The following is a 25,209-nucleotide window of genomic DNA, read 5'->3' on the forward strand; positions in this document are numbered from 1 at the left end:
GTTCAGAGCCAAGTCCCTGAATTACGCTCGCCGCTGCTCCTAAGCTCTGAAGTCTGAATCCGCGAGCGAAATCATCAGAGCCAGTTTATCCGACTCATCATTACACCCAAGCTTCTCTTTGCCTGCTGCTTTCTCCTCTCTCTCTCTCTCTCTCTCTCTCTCTCTCTCTCTCTCTCTCTCTCTCTCTCTCTCTCTCTCTCTCTCTCCCTCTCTCTCTCTCTCTCCCTCTCTCTCTCTCTCTCTCTCTCTCTCCCTCTCTCTCTCTCTCTCTCTCTCTCTCTCTCTCTCTCTGTACCTCACAGGAGGGCTTTGCTGCAGCTCGGGAACGGTGCATTTAGTACTAAGCGGTCACCTTATAGAGGAGTGCCTCTTAACATTCAGTATTCAATCAAACCCAGAAGTATGAACCTTGCGACCAACGGGACGTTGTTAGATACGCAGAAACGTAAAAGCCACACTCAGTTACTACCAGTCCCATCTCGCGATTTATCGCCCTTTTATGCCGAAGAACTTGCCGTTGTCCCCGAACGCGTAGCGTGCGCAAAGAGCCCAAGTGTTGTCGAACAGTCGTTTCAGCTTCAGCTCGATGAATCCGTTTGTGACGGCGCGTCGGCGAAGAGGAACTACGGCTGGCTTATTCCCTCGCCGATTACAATCTTCGATGCGTTTGTACTTTGAACAAGGGTTCACACTGAAAGGCAAAGGAAAGGCTAGCACATGGACGCTTATCTGCTATAAAGCAGGTTGAGGCTTAGTTTGGATCTGCATCAATCTGCAAAATCGAAAAATGTTTTTTTTTAATTTAGATTTTTTTTTCATGAATGGGACCTGGGAAAGTGTCATGATGAATATCCTTTGAGTTATGATCATGTGTCACTCGTGTTTTTGACGATAAACCCGAAGTGCCCTGCAAACATAAACCTCCCTGGATATTTATAAGATCAAGTCGTCAGTTCGCGATATTGGTTTTCAAAGTAGCATTCGGCTGATAAGTACAGCAGGTGATTCAGGTTCACTGTAATGAAGCGGCTGATGTGGAGGTTGAATAGCAAGGATGTAACATTCCAGTGTTGTGACAGGTGCTTGGCTCTGATGGAGGCAATGCATTGTATGCATTGTGATTCGCCCCCTATAACCTTCAACCAGGGTTCGAATTATGGGGGGGATTGGGGGGGGGGGGGTCTGACCATCCAAATTAAGACTTGGACCCCCCCCAAAAGAGGTATAAACAACAGGTCGGGGGGGGGGGGGGGTCGAAACATTTATATATCCTTCTCACCTGTAATTGTAAATATTACAATATATTTCCCATCAGTGGCGTCACCCCCCAATCCCCCCCATCCCCAATTCGAACCCTGCCTTCAACAAAACCTAGGAAAACTAGGAAAACTAATCCTTCGCCAGTAGTCGCTCCGTCTTCTACGGTGAAATCAAATTTCAGGGACGGTTCCAGGGTGACGGTTATTTGAATCCGACGCTATAATTAGTGCTGCGTTCTGTTTAACGTCACGGCATCTGTTGGTCACACGCTCTTAAAAAAAAATCTAATCTGTGCAGAAAGGTGTGTGATATTATTTTTTGTTTGTTTGTTCACCAGCTCTTCTGCCACTTTTTTTTTTTTTTTTTCTTTTCCTGAGCATCTGCTCGGAGTCTCCAGCACCAACACCACTTTAGATACTGGGTCTGAAGTGGCCTGCTTCATGGCTAACTCTCTAGAGCTTGTGAAGGAAGTCACTCCATAATTCCGTCAGAACCAGAACTTCTTATCACTGAGGACACTGAGGTTTTTCTTGGGATCATTTAAATCCGTTCAGAAAGCTGCTGTTTTGATCTTTTCTGTTTTTCTTTTTTTTTCTTTCGTCAGAGCAAGAGGATCAAAAAAAAAAAAAGATCTATGGCTTCATTTCTGATAGACGTTTGAGCACAACAACTGTAAATTCTGCCTCTGAACATGCCGCTGGTTTGGCGCGTGACTCCTGACCAAATTCCAAGTGAGGATAATCACTGAAGCAATAACTGACCGTGAAGCAGATAAATTCCGGAAGTGAGCTGACCAATAAGAAAGACACATGGGCGTTATGAAGTAGCATTTTCTAAAAGCTGAAGATTACAGTACGTTTGTGAATGGTATAGACCACGTTTCTTCACCATTCTCACGGTTAGCTTGGGACTGTCAACAGTGGGCCTTGTTAGATTGGGGAATGGGGACTGCTAACCGACAGTACTGACGGAAGTGTTTCAATATTTTAAAAAGGCTGTTTCCGTTCTCACCCAACTCCGGTTGCTCCTTAGTGAAGGGAGTGTGTGGTTTCATGAACTCCATATCTGGTGGAGCTGCAATGAGCTGTCCATGACTGACCTCCTCCCACAACAAAAAAAAACAAAAACAAAAAACAAAACAAGAATTGGCAGAAATCAGTAAGTCCCTGACATCATATATTAGTTCCATGCATTTTTGATTTCAAGGAAACCCCACTCTTCCACCATTACGCATTTCTTAAAATTGACAGAATTGAACCTTGTTGTGTCCAGAAGACAGGAAGAAGCTGAACAGCTGTCCAGAGTATTCCAGTCAATCCAGTGATGACCAGCCTTGTACTTGATAATCTCCCATCTGGAATTTTTCAGTTATTGAGCATTTGATTTTCCTGTGAATCATTTGCTTCCCATCAACCCCTTGGTAATCAAAGGGGAATATCACAATAATCATTTTGCAGAGTGCTAGCAAGTATAGATGCATTCACGGGTCACAGGCACAGTGCTATAAATATGGGTGGAGTCTGATTCTGCAATATTTAGTTGATTTTAGTTCTGTGCAGGGGAGCGCACATGTATACTATGGCCTATATGCCAGGCGTGTTTCTTAAAATTATTTATACTCTTTTGAATGAGATAAAACTATGTGACGATCAGTTCAAGCAAATAATTGTATAGATGTATAGACTCATTGGTTGAACTAAGCAAAGCTAATTCGCTGTTTGTTGAAAAAAGCAGTATTTATACTACGATGCGGCGACGTTGCACTTTTTTCGGCTCGCGGAATGATACGAGTTGTGGATTTGAATATTCGAGTCTCTCCCGTGCACAAACCTAAATAGTAACTAAGCCAATAACTTGAATAAACACGTTGTTTTTTTTTTTTTAGCTTAGAGTTTATTTATGTACTTATTTTTGTAAACATCTTGTGAATTTTTCTAGTGCAATATATAAATTGCTATATATACATATACATACCTATATATATACACATACATATACACAAGTCCTCTGTAAAATGGTGGAACCCTCCTTAAAAAACGGTCTACAGCGTGTACATATCATATGAGTTCGTCATTGACTGTAATAAGACGGCACTTTTAAGGCTCCAGTACCACTCAGAAAGCCTGTTCCTGGTGGAATATTGAGTTCCTATTGATTCATGATTTGTGTCCACTCAGTAAGTCAACTGTATTTCGGGCACTTTTTTTCCTGGGGGTGATCTTTCTCTAGCTCTCACTGGCTCCTGCGAAACATAAAATTAATGTTTGGGTTTCAGTTTTGGCCGATCGATTCAGAATTGTATTTGCGCACCGAGTAGTTTATATTACTTCACCGCGGTTGCTTCTGAGTGGGCCTCTGATCCGTCTGTATTCTACCGATGACTCGTCTGGCTTTTCCGTATTCTAGTATGATATGCAAAAATTGCCATGAATTGATGGGTTGGCACAGTCCTGGGTTTTCAAAAGCAACCATGTCAGATAGCGCACATTTTGGAAATGCTACGTTAGTCTTCAGTGTTTCTTTTTATTTCGAGGCTTTCGTGAGAGTAAAATGATGTTACAATGGCAGTGGGCCAATAGAGCGAGCTGAAGGATATGTACTCCATTGTGTTTCTTGTGTCGCCTGCTTGTAATTGTAGGAAATGAACGCACAAAGCTGTCGGATAAATCAGCCAGAACGCGGATTAGAAGAAGGTTTTTACAGAGATGCCACCCGACCTTGCAAATTAAATGCAAATTCAACTGCCGATACGAGACAGGCAAATTTGAAGAGCGCCCCGTTCTTGGAGGCTGACGCTTTTGTTGAGAAAAACGAAATTACATCTGGCTAGCTTTGGCGTATTACCTCAAAGTCATAGTCATTCCCAGGCACCTTATTAACTCCTAATTACACAACCTGCTCTTCTCCTCGGTTGGAGACAGCCCAGAGCACTGTGTGATTTGCAGGACGCTTTCTGTTAAATGACACTGGAGAACCGTTGAAATGAAAGGTTCACGTACTGTAGTGTTCATTCTATGTTTTTCTTTCTTTCTTAAGAGTTGGTCACATCGTACTGGGGCCTTTCGCTAAACTAAACGAAATCACGGTCTAGTGGGAACATAATTAGTCTGCTGTTATTGGACACATCGGTACAAGGGCCAGGAAGCAGAGGGGAGCCGTTGATGAACCGGCTTTATTTGATGCGCGTGGTATAGCAGCGACGTCAACAGAAGTGACAAGCGAGATGACACGTCTCATCTGCGAAAACCTTTCATAAACCGTGTGACAAAACGTCACAACGTGGCGGTCTAAATTTGGGGGTGGCGGCAAAAAATGGCCTGATTTCCCATGGGCAGACAGCGATGAATTTTTAACACTTCCACCCACCCGACTTTCTGAGTAGTGACTGGTGCTAAAGTGAGTCCTAATCTGCAATGAGCAAGTGGGGAATTTTGATGCTTTAAATGACATTGCGAAGCTCTGAGCCTTCGTCTGTGGGGCTTTGTGGCCATTTTTATATGGATATATTACTCCAATATTTACTTATACAGTGTATCCGTTCATTTTAATGGTGGGAGAGAGTGGGGGGGGTGATGCTTTTACAAAGATCTTAATGACACATATGATAACCATTGCAGCTATAATATTAATATATCTGTAGCCTTTTTATGTTGAATGTATGTAAATGAGGACAGCCGATAGTAAATCTACCATCAAATGCACTGTAAATAAAAAGAAAGGAAAACAAATAAATAACAAACGTAAAAGGGAAATATTATTCACTGATGAAAGTTTTGTGTGTGTTAATGTCTGCCAGGCCTGTGTGTTTTTAGTGTTAACCGGTACCCACCTTTTACATGTTTTATATGTAAGGTTAGTGTTTCCGTGTGTTTATGGTTGTTCCACCCCCTGAGTACTTGGGGCCTGATTTATTAAGACTTTTAACACACGCAAAAAAACCAATAACATAACCAGTGATTGGTCATGGTATTTCCTTTGCACCAATCATTGGTTTTGTTATTAGTTTTGCATGTTCTAAAAGGTTCTAGTAAATCAGGCCCTTGGTGAACAACTGACTGCTAATGGAGAACGCTGGTAAAATCACGAAGAAGCACATTGTGATTTATACGTCCCCATTTTTGGGAAAAGTTCCACAACTGCAGACTTTTTTGATTTAGCCTTTTTTAAAATAAATAAATAAAAAAATAAATTATTTAGTACTTGATAAGAGGAAGTGGAATGATGTGAGGTGCAAAGGTTTGACCGATGTGGCCTGTTGAGATTTTCACACTCATGAGTAAAATCAAGATCACGGCAGCCATTTTGTTCAGGTCCCCCGCCTCTTTCAGAATGTCTGCTTCTTGTGCTGAATCCTTTTCCATACATATTCAGCAGATTTCTATGGTTGAGATGAAAAAAAAAAAGCAATAATCAGCTGCATCGCTTGCCTGGATGGTATATAGCTGGAGTGGTTTAATATCCTCGCACTCTCCAGCCACACCAAGATTATCACCCCTGTTTCTGATTGGAAACCATGGAAACCTGTTTGGGACAATGTCCAAAAAGCATTTAAGAATCCCTGACTGTATCAGTGACAGCATTACCACGGCTTTGCACGTATCAGCCACATTTTTCCAGTTTAGTAAGCTGGTGAGGGTTTTCAAGTGCAACGAGATAAGTTTAAAATCCTGTAAAAAAAAATAAAAAAAAAAGAGACAAAAACCAGGAAAGGATTTGTGAATGTTATCATTTACAAGGGCTCATGCTTCTGATGGAATCAGCAAGTGCGTTGTTTTTTTTAAAACATGCCCTAAATTCATCCAGCTTTTACCATTTACTGTTTATTCACACTGTATCTCCGTTTATTTCTTTCTTCTCTGGGAAAAAAATAATAACACAATATAACAGCAAATTCTTCCGTGACAATCTTCTTTAATTGTCAAAATAAGTACCATATATTGCACTGGCAGCTTGTTTGCATTCGTTGCGTGTTGGCTCCAGAAAGAAAGGTCAACACTAATTGCAAACACTGAAGTGATTGCAGTGAATCAACTGAATGGGCGATATAAATTGATTTTTTGTGTAAAGCTAATCAGTCTTTTTTCTCTTCTTCTTCTTCTTGTTTACTATGCTAATACTCATATCAGAACCTGTCCTATTTTTAAAAAGCTGCTGCACAGATTGTACCAATTCAGTGTGTGAGGACCGAGAGAATTAATTCTGACGGCGGATGCGTCCGACAGAAGGTCGGAAACCGAGAGGGCGACGAGCCGAAATAGGCTCTGTCCGCCCCGTTTGATCGCCAAACCGTCCGTGAAACCGATCCTCCAGAATCTTTCGTAATTACTCGGTTGACTCGCGAAGCCCTAAAACAGTTTGAAGGATTATTTATGAAAGAGTGAGCTGCAATGAAGTGAAGGAGTCGGGAGTCAAAACTGACAGTTTATCGGGAGATATCACGCCGGGAAACGGAAGTTACACGTTCAAGAAAAATCAGGGTTCGTTTGTCGTTTTTGTTTCAGAAAATGTTCTGTTAAACAATTTTTTTTTACGATGTGCACTAAATGCACATGTACTGTATATACCTAGTGCCTAGTATACCTAGTTTCAAGTCAATTATTATTATTATTATTTTTGTGTGTGTGTGTGTGTGTATGTGTGTGTGTGGCTGTGAACTGCAAATTACCCCCCACCCCCTCTTCCCCCAACTGCAAAGCCCTATTGTGGTTTATATTACATTGCAATACATGTAAAAAGGGAGCCTAATAAATAATCTTTGAAGAACACAACGGAGTTGTTCCCGGTTTGTGCATTTTTTTTCCATCTCAGAAATGCAACTGTACACAAAACATGAAAACACCTAACCCATTTCTGTGTGCTAGAAATGGGAGTTTTGTTGTCATAAGCCTTACATACCTTTACACTGTACATGCCTTTATACTGTACACTGTAACATAATTGAATATTAACATTATACTATACTGTGATATAATTGAATATTAACTGTAATTGAATTGAGTACAAGCTTTATACTGCGCTATAATTGAATATAATGTGGTTATATGGTATATAGTATTTCGTGACCCCTTTGCTACATACGAAACGGTTCAAAAACCAATTTTTAAAAAGCCCGCTTTCAAGGCTTGCTTACTGCTTACGGTTAACACATTTCCCTTGGTTTTCAAAAACCAAATTCAGCATCAGCGTAAAAAATAAAATACGTCACGACGCATTCCGTTTTCTTCCGTTTAAGTGGGTCAAGACGGCTGTGGCTGGCCTTTAAAGCGACTGAGCGATCCTCTCTTTTAGAGGCTTTGAGCACTTCACCCCATCGCACCTTCTGCTCTTGTTTGCAAGGCCTTGTGGGTCATAGGGTGCACGAGTGCGGCATCTGGCTCGGGTGCGCAGGTTATGCTTGTGTGCGCTGGAAGGTTAGGGCGAGCCAAGTCAGGCAAAGGCCAGCTCCCACTCCCACATCCCCTGTCACCTCCACCCCCCACCCCCACAAGGGACACGTCATCAGCAGGGACGGATTTTGGCAGACAGCAGCTGTGGCCGTGTGAGAGGCGAAGGGTACAGGTCGCCACGCCCATCAGCATGCGATTTCGGAGGCAAGGTCAACCCCAAGGTCAGGCTCATCCCGAACGGCCCAGGGGCACCAAAGGCGGGGCATCCTGCCCAAAAAGCATCTCAAAGTTACCCCCACAGGGGGACGGGCACTAATACTGGCAGAGTGCAGGTCGTGCTGAGTCCAGAAGCTCATTCAAGGAAAGGCTCTAAGTGAATAAAAATCCCTCTTTTAGAGCAGAAAAAAAACATGACCTAATGCAACCCCCCCAACCTCCATCAGTTCCTACTGTACCCATTTCGACCGCGTTCTTTTTTTAACGTTTGGCCTTAATTCACCCACCGCACTAATCGCGTACTGCGCCAAGCTCTCCTCGCAGCGAACTGAATGGGAATTTATTTTCGACCAATTACACGCGCCCCCCCCCCCACCCGTCTCCAGCCCGCCGTCAGTCAGAAGCAGGTCGGCCATAGAGAAATAATTGCGGCCTTCCGCTCACAGACACCGCCTGACTTGCACTCGGAATGACTTGTGAAGCCATGCGAAAGTGATTCAGCGCCTGGGAGTTACTCTCCTCAGATTCACTGCAGGACCTGACTTCTACCATCACATCACCAATTTCCTTGCTCAAGCCTCCCACCGAATTAACTGGGAATACTATAAATATTTGACATTCTGGATACACTGTTTGCGTGCACACAAACGGTATTTTCCATTCTGTTGCTGTTTACACAAGCAAACACATACTCCGCATAAATTATCTCAGACATGTTTTGTATCGACAGATAGAGCAAATGCGCTGGCACAGTGAACACAGTCCTCATGCCTTTAAATATCAGATGACCAAACTGAATTTACATACATTTTATGAACAGAAGATTGAGCTAGTACTATGCAAGATCCCTTCCGTTTAATGCCACCACACTCCAGTATCCAGAATTCATTATATTAGTGTTTAAACGAATGGTGGTCATGGAGAGATGCACTGTTAGTGTTCATCTCCATCTTCACACCTACCATTTTCAATGTCTTAGAAGTGCGCAGATGCTGATTATTATTTTTTTAAATTGTTGGAATTTTAAAATATTCGTACAAATCCTGGAATATTAGGGTGCGAGTACCACCCTACTGTACAAAAACCAAAACAGGGATCTTTCTGTTAGATTTCCCTTTAGTCCCCATGAGATTATTTACGCACCATGAACCAACATCCCAGTGCCCCAGCACAGACAAGCAAGTCCATCAAAAGCTTCGTTGTCATTTCATTTCAGAATCCAATCCTGATGGGAAAAATGCTACAGGGAGATATGTTTGAAATAACTGACCAGGAGCCGGATATAAAACATTTCTCCATTTCCACAGAAGGCTGGAAATCAGCCGGTCCCAACCTTGTTTGCATTGACCGTGACAACTGTGGATCAGAATGCAGTCAGAGATTTTTGCTGAGTTTTGATTGGATTACAGAATCAAAGACAGCGTAACTCTGGCTCTGATTGGCTCGGATCGCCGTTTCATCGGTTCGGTCACCACCGGCTTTAGGCGGCCCAGGTGGGGCCTGTACGTCGGCCATTTCCGCAACTTTGCTCCTGGAATGACACCAGTGCAATCGTACGAGATTCCAACCCCCTCGTGGAGACAGCTGTGAGAGCACGTCAGTGTAGCGAGACTAGAACAAAACCCGCCTCACCCGCCCTCTGCTGACAAAGCCTGGCTTGCACTGTGAGTGTGTGTGTGTGTGTGTGTGTGTGTGTGTGTGTGTGCGTGTGTGTGTTCTCCCCCCCCCCCCCCCACAAGCCTTACGTGAACCTGAACTGTGAGTCATGTGACGCTGATTTGTGGACTGCCACGCAATCCACTCCACTACTAGGCCCAGCAGTGGGTCTATAACTTCGCTAACACCAGGGGAAGAAGTCGGGTGAAAAATGGCTTCTGCTAAGGTCATACGCGCCGCGGCTGTTTTCGACAGTGACTAACAAACGAGGCATTAAGCAACGGATGGTAAATGAATACCATCTTGCAGCGGTGGGTGACTGAAACAATCCGACAGCCTGAGGAGACAGTCCCTGATCCTCCCTGATACTCCGGCACAGGACCAAATCCAGGGAATTTAACAAAGTTGCCCCTCCAAATAAGTAAGTACAGATGTGGTTCAAGAAGCAAGCAAAGTAACGCTAGATCCCTGAAAGCTAAGCACTTTGTGGGTGATAGCTTAAAAAAAAAAAAAAATTAATGCGTTCCCTTATTTGGAAATGCCACTGCTTTCAAATGGGAAATGGAAGCAAGACAGCAAGTGATAGCTTGCAATTTTTTAAAATTAACTTTAACAGCCACAGATATATCATCTCGTAAGGGAAGCGTACGGTAAGAAACTTTTTATCTGCTCAATGTCTTTACTACCCGTGCTTGGCGCCACTGACGTACAGTGGTTAGCAAACCGGGCTTGCAGGTTTGATTCCCAGGTGGGGCACAGCCATCGTATTCTTTAGCAAGGAAGAATGGTATTGCTTCAGTAAATGTCCAGCCGTGTAAATAGATTACATGTATAATAAGCTATTTTAGCTGGACAATTTATTTTAAATATCTCTCAAATTGTTTTCGTCTTCTTTTTTTGTGTGTGTAGCCCTGCACATGCACACAAAATTGTAACATGACTGTGGCATTACGGATGTCTGGAGGAACGGCCCAGAGGTCAGTAGCCGAAGTCCGAAGCCGCGCGCAACCAGCACAAACCATTCAGTCAGTGGACAGGGGCTCAGGTGCAAAGGTGCCCGACGTGACAATTGTGTCCTCCTTTCTTCAGCTAATACAAACAACCAGACTGAAATTCGTGTCTCTTGGAAAATGGAAAGCATGAACATCAAATGAGGGTAAGAATACCCAAGTCCCCGTTCAGAAAATAGGACGATGTTGAAACACATCACTCTCAAAGTCAATGCTGACACGCGAGGCCTTCTAAACTGCATATCAGCAACGCCAGAGAGGAACCAAAAAATGAAAAAATAAATAAAACACAGTATTCCGTTCAATTCAACATACATTTTTGTTCGAATACGTGTTCTCGCTGGCGACAGTATTTTGAGGAATTCTACCTCGTTTAACTAGAATGTTAATTCTCTTCAAAAGACATAACTCAAAAGCCTAACAGTGGAGCGATCCGAGGAAGCACTACATGAGCTGATTAATGGCGTAATAGCCAGCGACCCATGAAGGATTTACTTCATGTTTAGAGCAACCCTAATCATACGTCGCAAACACATTCAACTGGCACATTCAAACAACAACTCACAAAATAACTCGCAAAATAATTGTACAAATAACAAACAAAAAGTTACAAATGGTCCAAGGTAGGCTATCGGGTGCTGCAAAATATGAAACTGCTGCCACAATATATGCATTAAAACACAGCATTATTAAAAGGCAATTGCTTTACTTAATTTTGCTTGAAGACAGCGCATCTTAATATTGTAGGCTACCCGCACAACAAAACTTAATTGAGTCCCTGCTGCCTCCGACAGGCGTGGCTGGATAAATAACGTGTTTATTTTGCAACCCCAGAATAATTTGTTTACTCCGCACACACGGTGCCCCTAGTGAAATATGCCCTCATGACCATCACTCAAACTCCGGCAGTCCACACTTAGCCCAGGTTAGTCTTCTCTACACGCTCCCCGAGAACAATCACTGACAACACGGCGAAGGAAATTACGCGGTGTAATTATAGTTTACTCAAACCTTCACCGTGGCCTCATAATTTCCTCAGGGACTGACGCGCCAATAAATTAAGTTGCAATTAACTCACTCCCAATTTTCAGGGTGCTTCACAAACAAACTGTTAAGCCATACTTCAGGTGACAAAAATCGCACGCTCACTGCTGCTAAGAGTTTTTTAAAAACAATTAGAGGTTATGTTAGCTGGTTATGTTAACATGTAGCCTACACGAGATTACCCCTTTATTCAACGTATGCGTATTAATTAAATCAAAAGAGCAATTAATTGTGCATATTAAGACATATCACTCTTTGGTAATAAACAAGCATAAAAACTACTGATTGCATTGCTGCAAAAAAAAAAAAAGGTTACATATGGCATAATTATTACATTAAGAATCAAATGAATTATGTAATTACGAGATTACATTAAATCGAGGGGGAAAAAACATGAAAATAGCACGTTTTCATGTGATAACATGAACTGTAATGTGAGAAAGTGGATTTTTTTTTGTTTAGCACAGGCTCCAAGAACGTTTAACGTAGTGGAAGCACAGCCAGGCCAGCCAGTAACGATAGCGGTTCGATTCTGACGTTGTCCTGTGCAAAGAACGTGTCTTAGTTTTCCTAAAATGCTAATGGCTCTGCGTTCTCGTATCAGGTCATGTTTGACCCCACATACAAAGTCCGCAATACCGTCTCTCTCGCTTAAATTTAGGAACAGCGGAACACATCAAATCCAGCCACGGGTCCGATGTGTGTGTGACTGTTCCAGAGGGGGACACACACCGCTTCGAGGGACACAATGTTCATCGAGCGTACCTTTTTTTCCCCTTTTGTTGAGCAACAACCCATCCCTCCGTTTCCAAGGACAATGGCGCCTATACGCGCTGTTCGGTCAGTTCGAGCCATTAACGTCCGGTCGAGGTGTCAGGTGTGCCAACATGCCAGTTCTGTCTAACAGTCACCATCACCTCAGTGACTGAGAAAGTAGTCTACCTTTAAACTGAAATCAGGCAAGTAGCTTAGCACTAAGCTATCCAGCTAATGCTATCTCACTTGATTTTGTCCATCAAAAATGAACATACCGACACAGAAATAATCGTATAGGACAATCCATTATGACAGTTAGCTTCTTCAATTTTGAAAATAACAATAAATGGCTAGGCTACTATTTTTGAATGTATCCATCATGAAGGCGCCCTTATCATGTGGTTTCTCATTGGCAAAATTGTATAGCATTGTACAGTATTTCACACATGTAAAGTGTGTTATTCCCTTTACTGTTGACAATACAGATTATAATCGGATGGCCGACGCTAACAATGACCCATTGATCAGATGTTCCTCAAATCGGCACGTGGACCATATCGTATCGTGTGTCCACAAACACATGCAGATCATTTGAACCCATGACCGTTAATTTATTTTTGCAGTTTATTCAGCCTCGTCGCACATGAGGAAGCCTGACAACCTGCAGCTTTTCAGTAGCTAAATTACCGCAAAGGAAATCTGCCCCATTCCACCAGAGGTACACAATGCATGTATGGACTTGAAATATAAATGCATTAACTCACTTGAACTTCAAATAGCCAAAATCTTATTAAAGCATGTATGATTTAAGATGTTTCGTGTTTATTTATGATGTACAAGAGGCGAAGAACGGAAGGTTCTGAAAGTGGAAATTCTAGGTTCAGAGAATGTTCCAGCTACTGTGTACCACATGAATTTTTCCAGCACAATTTAGCGAGTAAACGTATGTAACTGCTCTTATTACTCCAATACAATGTAGATTAAGAATATTTATTATTTTCTGAAATGGCTAGTTGGCTCATTGAATGGGGAAAACAGAAAAAAGAAAAACACACCTGAGACAGCCTCACCGGAAGCGCATCGCGTTCAAAGGGCGGCCGCTGGCGATGGCCAGCCCGTTCTGCACAGCGTGCGTAGACCGGCTGTCTCCTCTGGAAACCTCAGAAGGACCACGAATCAGGTCCCGGCTCAAATGTCAAAATGGCCGCCTCTTCCCGGGTTCCCCCAAATCGATGAAAGCCGGGACCGTGTGGCTAATCGCCATGGCGTTAGAGACTGGGATTGAGCGATGAGAGTGCCTGCCCCCCCCCCCCCCCCCCCCCCCCCCGGTCCCTGCTGAGCCGAACTGCTGTTCCCCGCCCAGCATCTCTACCCCCGCAGTCTGGGAGAGGTTATCATTCCAGGGCAGAGAGGTGGAGAGAGACATAGAAACACACACACACACACACACACACACAGTCCAACGTGTGCACACACGCACACACAAACACACACAGTCAAACGTGTGCACACGCACACACACAGTCAAATATGGGCACGCACACAGTCACACTGTTGTGCGCACACACTCACACACGTACACGCACACACACAAACATGTGCACTTACACACTCACACGCACATACACACAGTCAAATGTGCACACACACATACACAGTCAAACATGGGCACGCACACAGTCACACTGTTGTGCGCACGCACACACACAAACACACACACCCATGTGCAGACATGCATGCGCGCACACACAAACACACACACACCCACGTGCACACATGGATGCACGCACACACACGCAGTCACACAAGTGCAAAAAACATCTACAGTAACCAAGATGGCCGCCGGAGGCCAGTTTGCTTCCAGAGTTAACCTGGTCTTTCCGTGTAAAGCCTCCTCCTCAGAGAGATGGGCTCATTGAGAGTTCTCCATCCCCAGCCCCGCCCACAGCCCTGGCCCCGCCCACAGCACCATCCTCGCGGCACTGTGGAGGACAGGGATTCGATCCAGCGATGGCTTCCGAAGACAAGGCCGGGCTGTGTCAGTCCCTCAATCCAAAGCGATCAATGCCTCTTGTCTTGTCTGCAGCGACTGCTCCACCTCAGCTGAAGAAGTACGTGGATTCCTTCACTTTCTGAAGATCGAAATCACCTGAGGACAAGCAGAAAGCAGATGAGGGATCTCTGTCGGGGCGGCACGACGCACAAAACAAGCAGACGGCAGTGCAGCGCAGCAGACACTACGATCGCTCTGAAATGCATCCGTACTACCCCACTGAGACCTGCCGCTTCACTTCTCTCCCTCTCAGTCCCAGACAGAAGTCTCTGGTTTCAATCTCAAGAAGCACATAGATTATACTGTGCTGAAACCTACACTACAAGGGACATTCAATAAAAATAAATCATATTTTTGAAAATATTTCCCCTGCAACATGTTTTTGTCAATACACTTGTGTTATGTCAAAAAAATAAAAATACCTAAAACTGTTCAAACAGCCTGGGTACACACCACACATCATTTTTCACAAAACATGCAGTCTTCACAGAATTAAAGGTTCAAGTCCTACATGGGGCACTACTGTTTGAGAGGTCAAACGTCTTCACTGATACATGTTCAAACAAAAGGATGAACACACAAATAAATAAACATTAGAAAGACAAGATCGCCTTTGTGTACTGACAAATTTCGCAGTGAAGTCTAGGCTTGGGAGGATAAAAGCAGTAGAAACAGGCCTGGAAACCCGAAAAGGGCTCATAGCGTTCGGAGCGCCAGAGACACACCTACAGTATCCGCCCGCTCCAGGTGCCGAGACACGCCCGCCTCAGCCGTGTCAGAGCGAATCGCGTTTCACCGCCACAGAACGAAAACGCGGCGAAGCCCGTTGCATCCCACACCTGCACGACGCCCCACGGGAGCAGATCGTGCGTGTGTCTGCCCCGCTGGGGGGGGAACCCTGTCGAGAGCGCCCGTACCCAGCAATTGTAGAAAAAAAAAAAACCAGCGAGCGCGGAAACCGGTAGTTACCGTCTCTATCTGTCAACGGCGCTTTAAAAATCGGGCTTTAAAGCCGCCCGCCGCGCGGAGCAGCGCGTAACGCGCAAAGACCGCATTCGTACCGCCGCCGACCGTAAAGCAAACCCGTGAGAAGGACCCGGCGTTTCAGCGATTCTTCTGTTTTGTTTTTTTTCTCCCGCCGTAGAAGTCGAGTTGAGTCTGTCGAAGCCGTGGTGGGTTTTTGCGCCTTTTCCCCCCTCCACGCGATTCTCACGACGGGCCTGCCCCCATCAGACCAGCGTTTCACACACTCGACAGGCCGTGCGCGCGCGTGTGTGTGTGTGTGTACGGCTTCGATCACCGTGGAGACCACAGGAACCCAGAGGAGCGCCCCAAACGCGGCCGACTCAGCTCCCTGTATCCTCAAACGCCCTCACGCAGTGAAGCCTTTTAAATGCAGTATGTGTGTAAAACGCACACATGTGCACACACTCACACACTCTCTCACACACACACACACACAGACATGCACACACACACACCAACACAAACAGACACACACGCAGGCACGTTCGTGCACACAGAAACACATACATACACACACACACACACACAAACACAGACACAGACAGACACACACACATAGACACGCACATACACACACACACGCACAAACACACACACAGACGCAGGCACATACGCGTACAAGCACACACACACACACACAGACACACAAAAACACACATGCACATACAAAATCCCTCCTCACCCTCCACGAAAAGAACCACAGTGGAAATAATCCTTTGGCTTTATTGGGATTTTATTCTTTTTGATTATTTTTTGTATTTGGGGCAACTCTGGACGGGGGACGGGGGGGGGACAGGGAAGGAAATTCACACACAAACACACACACACATACACACACGCACACACGCACACACTAAGTCAGTGTAAAAAAAAAAAAAAAAAAAGGGAAAAATGTCTTGCCATTACCCATCTGAATTGTGAAACTAATAAAATGGTGTTCCCCTGATACTGATGGACAGACAGGCAGAGAGACAGGCAGGCAGACAGACATACAGACAGACACACAGGCAGACATACAGACAGACAGACAGTCAGGCAGAGAGACAGTCAGGCAGAGAGACAGGCAGGCAGAGAGACAGGCAGGCAGGCAGACATACAGACAGACACACAGGCAGACATACAGACAGACAGACAGGCAGACAGACAGTCAGGCAGAGAGACAGTCAGGCAGAGAGACAGGCAGGCAGAGAGACAGGCAGGCAGGCAGACATACAGACAGACACACAGACAGACAGACAGGCAGACAGACAGTCAGGCAGAGAGACAGTCAGGCAGAGAGACAGGCAGGCAGAGAGACAGGCAGGCAGGCAGACATACAGACAGACACACAGGCAGACATACAGACAGACAGACAGGCAGACAGACAGTCAGGCAGAGAGACAGTCAGGCAGAGAGACAGTCAGGCAGAGAGACAGTCAGGCAGAGAGGCAGGCAGACAGACAGACAGGCAGACAGACAGACAGGCAGACATACAGACAGACACACAGGCAGACATACAGACTCTCTGAAGGTGACTGTTGGCGCCTGGCAGAGCAGTGGGAGGAGGGCACGCAGCAGGATGGCATCACTGAGCTGGCTGGCGTGCAGAGGGCATCGAGCTCGCGCCGCCCCCCTCTGAAATCCCATTTCATTAGCTCTGCCACTCCAGCCCAAATACCAATGCCCCCCCCCCCCCCCCCCCCCCCATTCAGGGCACTCATTTAAAAACGAGCGGAAACCCAATTACCGCCAAATCATCCGCGCAGAAACAGAAACCTGCCGAACGCGCGGATGTCATCTGATCTACCGCGACTGGCGCTATATTCACCCTCACGGCTTTATTACTTCAGCCCCATTAAACCGTTCCCAAAAGTAGGACAGGGTAGCGGTACGCTCCCCCCGTTCAGTCAGTGGACGTGCGCAAAGGTCAGAACGACCTTGGGGATGCACTTAGTGTACGTCACTTTGGAAAAAAGCGTCTGGCCAAATAAATGTAATGTAATGTGATGCAGAGAGCAGGGATGCTGAACAGTGCAGGTAAACCAGAGTTAACTGAGCCTGATTCGGGAAGAATGAATCTATAGAGGCTAACGGTGCTGGCTGTATTGAGGACATTATTAACAAAACCTGCAGCAGGTCTATTTCCTGGCACGGGTCACACAGAGGCGGGACAGAAGCACGATGCAGATCCCGCCTCGGTTACACCATCGAATGGAGACGTAGCGTGACTAACGATCGTCGGCTCAAACAAACGATCCACTGGGTGGCGCTAAAATACCCCTGGCGAGTGATTAATGACAGCGGCGGGTGTGTAAAAGGGGCAAAGCCTCCGATGCAGGCCTGTAAATAAAGATCCACGGGGAACCGTGCCAACCAAAGGTTGAAGTGACTTCAAAGGCTTTGGGTCGTAATGAGTTTCCCCAAAGCCTGCCGAAACGCCAGGCACCGGGCACCGGGCACAGGGCACCAGGGCACCAGGGCATCGGGCACCAGGAACTGGACACCAGGCACCAGGTACCGGGCACAAGGGACAGGGCACCGGGCACCAGGTACCGGGCACAGGGCAGCAGGGCATCGGGCACCAGGAACTGGACACCAGGCACCAGGTACCGGGCACAAGGGACAGGGCACCGGGCACCAGGCACCGGGCACAGGGCAGCAGGGCATCGGGCACCAGGAACTGGACACCAGGCACCAGGGACAGGGCACAAGGGACAGGGCACCAGGGCATCGGGCACCAGGCACCGGGCACAGGGCACCATAGACCGGGCACCGGAGCGGGCCGAAAGAACACCTACCCGTCTCGGGGACTTTGGCGAGAAGCTGCAGCAGTCTCCTGTGCTCCAGGAACTTCTTGTTTCTCGGCGTGCCTCTGGAAGAAAAATAATGAAACCGTGATTTCCAACCTTCCCTTCAATCCTGGCGGTCTCAGGTGCACTGGGGAGGGGGTGGGGGGGGGGGGTGGCGAGGAGGGGGGGACTGGCGCACAGCCGAATCAGCTGAGCGAAGCGATAATGGCTGGGCTGAGACTCTGGGGGGGGAGGAGGGAGGCTGCCTTAGGGGTCCAATTACGGCAAACAGACCCAAACAGACCAAACAGACCCAGCAGACCCAGCAGACCCAGCAGACCCAGCAGACCCAGCTCCGGGAGAGCGGCGGCCGGGCACCAGCCAGCATCGCGGGTCATTCACGAGAACGGAAACGCGGCTTTCTTAACGACGCGCGCATAGCTGCCCGTCTTTTTCCCAGAACACCCTAACGAGGCAGCGGCGCTGAAGGTCGCGGGGTCGTCTGCAGCGCGGGTCCACCACGGATCTGTGTTTCTGTTTTCTCTGACTGCACGGCGCACATAACGAATTCAGAGTCCACTGTAGAAACAGTTAGTGCAAATAATACAAAACACAATAAAATCCTTTAGCTCTAAGCTGCGCATTGTGTAAGGACTTTGCAGGTTAAATAGCTGATGTTCTTTCTATATGTTCATGCAATATATATATGCGCACGGTGCATATTGTTTATAATAGGTTATATATAATACACACATATAACCTATACTTGCTTTGACAATGTGGAGAATATAGCTTAAAACTAAAAAAACTGAAATGTGATGTCAGGTGTCAGGTGAAAATGGGGTCAGGGGTCAGAGGTCAGGGGTCAGTCTTGAGAGGAAGTCCATGTCCCTCAAGCCTTTTAAAGGGCTTTTTCAGCTCACGCAGAGAGCAGGCAAGCGAAGGGTTAATGCTGCATGTTCCATTCCACAGGGAGTTTGTGCTCTAAAGAGTCAGGCACTGTACTGCATGTCTGCGGCACACAGACTGAGCAAAATGCAGACGATGGACTGCATAACAATGGACTGCATGACAATAGATTGCATAACAATGGACTGCATGATGCTGGACTGCATAACAATAGCCTGTGTGACGATGGCCTGCATGACGATAGCCTGCAGGATGATGAACTGCATGATAATGGACTGCATGATGATGGTTTGTGTGGTGATGGACTGCATGATGATAGACTGCATGACAATGGACTGCAAATCGATGGACTGCATGACGACGCCCTGCATGACGACGGACTGCATGATAATGGACTGCATGACGACGGACTGCATGACGACGCCCTGCATGACGACGGACTGCATGATAATGGACTGCGTGACGACGGACTGCATGACGACGGACTGCGTGATAATGGACTGCGTGATAATGGACTGCGTGACGATGCCCTGCGTGACGATGGACTGCATGACGACGGACTGCATGACAATGGACTGCGTGATAATGGACTGCGTGACGATGGACTGCATGACGGCGCTGTAGGTGGAAGCAGACGAGGCGGGCACTCACGGCATTCCGCTGGCGTACTTCCTCAGCAGGAAGGTGGAAAGGTCCTTCATGATGGGCTGACTATGCAGGGCCACAAACTGCTCCCGGCAAATCTGTCAAAATAAGAGCGGGACACAGCCGCCCGCTTGTTACCCAACACTCCGCACCGGCGCCTCCGCTGACCTTCGCCAGAGACTCCGGAGACCAACCAGATGCTCAGCTCCAGGGCTACATCGCAGTACACAATGTCCATTACCAGAACACTGGCCTTTGGCCCCATTTGCCCCCATTGCAATGTTTGGGTTTCCAAGACAGGGGAGGAGGGGGGAAGAATTTCAATGTTTAGAATACTAATTAAGTATTCGCAATTGAAAGATTAACGAGTCAATTTGACAAAGGTTTTCACAAAAAAATTCACACGTGTGCATGTCACAGGTAAGGAGCCACCACTAGAGTATCTAGAGAGTCTAAAGAATCTGTGCCTTGTCTCGGAGTTAAATTGATTTATTCACAATTTACTCCAGTGGTAACCAACCCTGTTCCTGGAGATCTACCGTCCTGTGGGTTTTCATTTCAACCCTAATTTGGCACACCTGACTCTACTAATTAGCAGCTCAACGAGATCTCTAGCTGTTAGATGAGGTGTGTCTTGTTGGGGCTGGAGTGAAAACCTACAGAACGATAGATCTCCAGGAACAGGGCTGGTTAAAACTCCTTCAGTCATTTGGCAGAGGTCTTCAGACAACATCACACGTGCATTTCACACGCTAAACAATCACCAGTAGAGCATCTGGAGAGACTACAGAATCTGTGGCTGGTCTCTGGGTCGCTTCGCCTGCTTGCGTGGAAGTCAGGGAGGAAAGGGAGGAATCTGAGTGTCACAGGGAAGAGGGAGGTGGGAGGGGGCAGGGGCGTCGGGGGGCGGGGGATGGGGGGCGGGAGAGCAGACAGGGTCACAAAAGCGCAGATTACAAAGACAACCGGCAGAGAGACTTGTGGGAAATGGGACTAGTTGGGTCATTAACTTCAGGCCGCCAGTGTGAACAATTTACCGCCTCCCCGGAGCAGAAACCCAATTGTTAACGTTCAGGAAGGTTAACACGCCGTGGCGTTCATCACTGACTTCATCACGCGGCGTCGGAAGGGCTGACCCAGATGCTCAGCGCGCGGCCCCTCATCCCGTCTTTTTTTCCCTCCCTCTCTCTTTTCTTTTCTTCCTTTCTTTTTTTTTTTTTTTTTGTTGTAGCCCGTTTGTCTGCTCGTAAAAGACGAAAAGTATCGATTCGGACTTAACGAGAAACAAACGCCGCTACAAATAAACCAATTCAATACCGCCACAATGTAGCGCGGGGGCGGGGGGGGGGGGGGGGAGAAACAGAGCTCCCCACTTAAGCGCGGGGTAATCTACCCGAATTTCATCATGGTCATTTTGCATTCAGCCTGAGCCAATCTCTTCGGTTTTAGTCTCACTGACAGCCGAGACAAGCCCAGAAGAGGCCAGCACGTAAAACTACGTATTTCAGAACAAACCGTTATGACATCATCAGGCGTAAGGCATCAGCAGCTTGTAACAGCTGTGAAGCGCGGTGTTAGCGGTCAGGCGTCGATGAGAGCCGAAAAAACACTGCGACCCCCCCCTCCCCCCCCCGGGGTACAGAGGTTCTGCTGACCACGTCGTGCCGGACCGAACAGGGGGAACATCCGCCCCATGTGAGTTTTTACCAGGGAAGAAACGGACGTCACTTCAGTGCAGGCTAGGGGCTCACAAACTCAGCCCTGAGTACGTCCGTTTCGTTTTTTTTTGGTGTCAAGCTTTTGGCCACTGAGAACATGCACTTAAGTTCTTATGAGCACACAGCAGGTGAAGAGTGCTTTAGTGTACACTGCTGCTTTGATCTCTGGCCCAGGTACGCTTGAGTGTAACAGTGCTACACGCCACGCCTGCCCACGAGCAACCCAGGGAGAACAGTCCACCCGGCCCGAGGGGTTTCTGAATAAAAACAAACAAACAAACGACGGCGAGCGCACCTTGTTCATGGTGTCCACGGTGACGGCGTGGGTCCAGAAACAGTCGTGGACGGAGACGAAGGTCAGCCCCGCCCTGCAACACATGCACAACGGAGAGAGAGAGAGAGAGAGAGACAGAGAGAGAAAGAGAGACTGGAACATTATGAAGGAAGCAGGAAACATGATGCCTGTTCTAATTAATGCTAAGATAACGCTCTCGCTCTTGTCAAGATTCTTAAAAACATATACGAACTGACTTATTGTGTACAATTATTCTAAAAATACATGTGTATTATGAAAGATATCACTGAATAAAGCGTTGAAAAAAAAAACCCAATAAAAATGAGTTTCTCAGGTGCCCAGGCTGGCTGCAGACGGTCTGAGCAGGTGAGAGGGGAAGGGGCGGGGCCTCTCCCGCGTACCTGTAGCAGTACAGTGCGGTCAGCATCATGTGGGTGGAGTCCAGGGAGTGGATGAAGTTCGGGGGAAAGGCGTTCTTCTGCTTCACCGTGTCCGGCCTCCTGCAAGGGGAGAGAGGCGACACGACGTTCAGGAGGACAGACAGACCGTTGGGTTGGGTGCGCGTTGGGTTATCATAACTGCAGAACCGGCTCTACAGGAGGACAGACAGACCGTTGGGTTGGGTGCGCGTTGGGTTATCGTAGCTCCAGAAGCAGCTCTACAGAAGGACAGACAGACTGTTGGGTTGGGTGCGCGTTGGGTTATCGTAGCTCCAGAACCAGCTCTACAGGAGGACAGACAGACCGTTGGGTTGGGTGCGCGTTGGGTTATCATAACTGCAGAATCGGCTCTACAGGAAGACAGATAGACCGTTGGGTTGGGTGCGCGTTGGGTTATCATAACTCCAGAACCAGCTCTACAGGAGGACAGACAGACCGTTGGGTTGGATGCGCGTTGGGTTATCGTAACTCCAGAACCAGCTCTACAGGAGGACAGACAGACCGTTGGGTTGGGTGCGCGTTGGGTTATCGAAATTCCAGAACTGACTCTACAGGAGGACAGACAGACCGTTGTGTTGGGTGCGCGTTGGGTTATCATAACTGCAGAACCAGCTCTACAGGAGGACAGACAGACCGTTGGGTTGGGTGCGCGTTGGGTTATCGTAACTCCAGAACCAGCTCTACAGGAGGACAAACAGACCGTTGGGTTGGGTGCGCGTTGGGTTATCGTAGCTCCAGAGCTGGATCTAGGATTACAGCGGCTACTGATGTTTTGGTAAAAAAAAAAAAAGTTACAAACCTAAATTGTGTGGCCCACATACAACTGTGGCCCTAAAAATGAACTAACAAGTGCTTACACCAGCAGCCGGCTCTGCGGAACTCTTTCATTTAAATACCCCCCACCCCCTAAACTCCCTAAACCCCCCACCCCACCGCTGCCGACACCATTTCTCGCTTCATGTGCAACTGCACAGAGGCCATGAATCACCATGTAGGGACATCACATTCCATTAACAGCTAAGGACAAAACAAAAAGAGGAAGCCGTTCAAACAGCTCTGAATGATGAGCAGGTATTTCTTACAGTGGCATCACACAGTGTAGTACATCTGGTTTCGGTTGTTTGATCTTCGCTGGCTGGTAAATCATGTTTTGGGCTTACGCAGCGGCAGCCTGCACGCATCAAACCAGAAAGGGCTTTAAAAACTATAATTGGCCGCCGACCTCAAACGGAAAAGCGAAAACAAAAAAAAAGCCGCTGTTCTTTTACCGCCTGCGCACGTTATCCTCATTAGCCTGGGTCCCTGCCCCCCCCCCCCCCCCCCCAAAATCCACCCTGGGAGCTGTGGTTTAATGGGGGGACAGAGAGGAAAATGGGGTTGGATTCGCCCCCCCCCCATGCACTGTCACACATGGAGCGGCCCGCCTTCATTTACACAGGCGGGGCGACAAAATCCCAGGCCACAGTCCGCAGGGGGGCGGGGCATCACAGACGGGCATTTTACTATTAAAAAAAAAAAACATATATTTAAAATGTACCCGGCAGCAAACCGTCGATCAGAATCACTAATACCCCTCGCCGACGGAGCGCCGACCGGGGAGGCTCATGGGAAACGTCCCGGGAAAATGGCGGGGCCAGGGGGAGACCGGCTAGGGGGCTTCATCATTTATTTAGGAATTCTAATAAGGCCTTTTTGAGCTGTTAATTACCTCGCTTCTGCAAGAAGCTCCGAGACCCAAGCTCTGCTTCTGAGTAATGGAACGAGGGGGGGGGGTTATAGGAGGAGGGACGGAGGGAGGGAGAGAGAGAGAGAGAAAGACAGGGAGGGAGGGAGGGAGAGAAGGAGAACGGGGGAGAATCAGCAGGCCATGGAGGACAACCTGGATAGGAGGAGGGAGAGAAGGAGGGAGGGAGGGAGGGAGAACAGGGGAGGGGGGGGTAGGTGGGATGGGGGGATAGGAGGAGGGAGGGAGGGAGGGAGAGAGGGATAACGGGGGAGGATCAGCAGGCCATGGAGGACACCCTGGATAGGAGGAGGGAGAGAAGGAGGGAGGGAGAACAGGGGAGGGGGGGTAGGTGGGATGGGGGGATATGAGGAGGGAGAAAAGGAGGGAGGGAGGGAGGGAGGGAGGGAGAACGGGGGAGAATCAGCAGGCCACGGAGGACGACCTGGAGGAGGCCCCGCCCCTGGCACATCGACCGACAGCGCGCGAGATGGCCGAGGCGTCTCACGGGGGCGACGTTGGCTTGGGCTCGAGTCCGTCTGTCAGTGACGGACAGCTGTCCATCTCTCAGCTCTGTGTCCCGGGCCCTCCCTCCCTCTCTCCCTCTCTCCCTCACTCTCCCTCGCTCCCCCCACCCCCCACAGCAGTCAGCCGTCGGGGTGAATTCCGTCCGAGCCGTGCCATATTTGTGGCGCAGGTCGGGGGGGACGGGGGAGGGGGGGGGTGGTACGTGCAAAGGTCCAGAATAGCACTGCTTCCTCCCTCGAGGTGCACTTAGAGCCTTACAGTCTACCCAGCCGTGCTCCAGCCTCTCGATCCCACCGCAGCTCTTAAAGTGGCTGGCTCTGCGAACGCAGACTTCACCCAGGTCTGCGCTGTTCAGAGTCCTGTTTTTTGGGCCCCAGAGTTCGGCCGGCTGGGGCCTCCAGCACAGAGCTGGAGGTCAACACAATTAAAATTCGGTCAATCAGAGCTAGAAGAAAAACTTTAAATATACCGACTGGAAAAATAAAAACCCCCTCACAGAACGTTACGGGCATTTGTGAATGAATTTTCTGAACGGACGGATTTTGTAATGGAGAAGCTGCTGGCCCCGTTCGGCTGGGTGACCCTGCTGTGAGTTTACTGCTCCCCAGTGGGTCCAACAGTGTGCTGCGCTGATTCCAAAAGTCGGTGGGGGGGTTGGAGAGTTGTTGTGGGGGGGGGGGGGGGGGGGGGGGGGGGGGGGGAGTGTGGGGGGGCATAACCCCACTGTTCTCAGCAGATGATCGATGGTGAGCTGCAGGGGGGAGGGATGGGGGGGT

At 47.9% G+C, this 25,209-nt stretch overlaps 1 protein-coding gene across 1 annotated transcript in view; it reads right to left on the reverse strand.

The window, feature by feature from the left end:
* Positions 1-14,116: 14,116 nt before the first annotated feature.
* The window catches only part of polrmt (polymerase (RNA) mitochondrial (DNA directed)), a 45,805-nt gene continuing 34,712 nt past the window's right edge, over positions 14,117-25,209 (reverse strand). Inside the window, exons 14-18 of the mRNA XM_035413279.1 lie at positions 22,144-22,334; positions 21,743-21,815; positions 19,736-19,827; positions 18,185-18,258; positions 14,117-14,477 (exon numbers count right to left, since the gene is read on the reverse strand). Coding sequence (XP_035269170.1) covers positions 14,428-14,477; positions 18,185-18,258; positions 19,736-19,827; positions 21,743-21,815; positions 22,144-22,334 — 480 coding nt within the window. The 3' untranslated portion in view covers positions 14,117-14,427. The remainder of the gene's footprint in view (positions 14,478-18,184; positions 18,259-19,735; positions 19,828-21,742; positions 21,816-22,143; positions 22,335-25,209) is intronic.

Source organism: Anguilla anguilla, chromosome 4 (assembly GCF_013347855.1).
Source record: "Anguilla anguilla isolate fAngAng1 chromosome 4, fAngAng1.pri, whole genome shotgun sequence".
Classification (NCBI taxonomy): domain Eukaryota; kingdom Metazoa; phylum Chordata; class Actinopteri; order Anguilliformes; family Anguillidae; genus Anguilla; species Anguilla anguilla.